The sequence below is a fragment of the Cynara cardunculus genome, unplaced genomic scaffold, assembly GCF_001531365.2.
Source record: "Cynara cardunculus var. scolymus isolate 2C unplaced genomic scaffold, CcrdV1 Un_Scaffold_10948, whole genome shotgun sequence".
NCBI classification, from domain to species: domain Eukaryota; kingdom Viridiplantae; phylum Streptophyta; class Magnoliopsida; order Asterales; family Asteraceae; genus Cynara; species Cynara cardunculus.
In genome coordinates, this window is record NW_020206274.1 from 1 (window position 1) to 1174 (window position 1174).

The window sequence follows — 1174 nt, forward strand, 5'->3', positions numbered from 1 at the left end:
GAAATGCAAATCGCGAACCACCACCGCCACCAGCCCGGCGAAGTAACCGCCGGCGGGCCATCGCCACCGCCCCGCGACACTCCGGAGCTCCTGCGGTTGTTGACCTAATCGCCGGCGACTCATCTTCCTCCTCGCCAGCCTCGTCGCCGTCGCGTGCACCAGATACCACGAGCCCACCATTGCATCAGCCGAACACCCTCCCTCTCAACGCCAATCCACCGCCACCGTTAGTTGAACCCGCGCCACCTAGGGTACAACGAGCACCCTCGCGATATCCGCTCCTCCATATCCGCTACCCGATTGTGCCTCCGCCATCGCGTCCACCGTCGTCGTCGCCTGAAGCAGAAAATAGCCCGTCGCCGTCGCCCCCTTCTACACACCCACCATCACCACCAGCGAGAATGATCGACATCAACCAGCCTCCTCCTTCATCACCAACAGATTCAAGCCCTATTTTGGGCAATGAGGTACATTCTGATTCACGTTTGCATGAACTGGTAGAGGGACTTACAACCTCTATTTCATCTGAGGATGARCATTTTATTCCTCCTGGTTCTCCCTCTACTGTGATTAGTCCACAAAAAGTGTTCCTTCTTACTTGGTATAATCACTCTTGCACACGGATGCCCGCTGTTTTGACCGATCCCATACCCCACACTGGTGAGGATGAATCGGTAGGGCTTGAGGACATTGTTTTAAATGATCATGAGGCTGCGGTAGAACCTGTTTTAGACACTGATATAGAGGATACTGCAGAACCCGATTTAGAGGCCGAGGTACGAAATTTGACCTCAATCCCTACTAAAAAGAGAAAGGGATTGGGACGTATCTTTGCTACGAGGTCTAAAGCCGTGCTCGGTCAGCCTTTAAAAAAGAAACCAAGGCGTGCACCACCTTCTGTCCAGCCTAAGCACTCGGTTTTAACGCCTAGGAAATCACCTCGCACGGCTGTGGATAGGCCTGAGGATACAGCCGGCCCTTCTCGGGTACGGGCCACACGTAGTTCGTCAAACACTCGGTCCATTCCTAGGCCTCCGATGCGCTTTGATGGGTTTAGTTCTGAGGTTGCGCGGCTGCGATTTGACAAAATAAAAAACAAGCAGATTTTACCGGATAAAGGGTTCGATAGGAGGAGTGTCGATGAGTTTAGTTTTATTCGAGAGGTGATCGATAA

The 1174-nt window shown here is 52.9% G+C and overlaps 1 protein-coding gene across 1 annotated transcript in view; it reads left to right on the forward strand.

Moving 5' to 3' along the window:
* Positions 1 to 138: 138 nt before the first annotated feature.
* LOC112505437 (MICAL-like protein 1) overlaps positions 139 to 1174 on the forward strand; it is a gene marked incomplete at its 5' end in the record, with an annotated part of 2208 nt that continues 1172 nt past the window's right edge. The window contains one exon of the mRNA XM_025109346.1: positions 139 to 1163. Within this exon, the coding sequence (XP_024965114.1) occupies positions 139 to 1163 (1025 nt within the window). The remainder of the gene's footprint in view (positions 1164 to 1174) is intronic.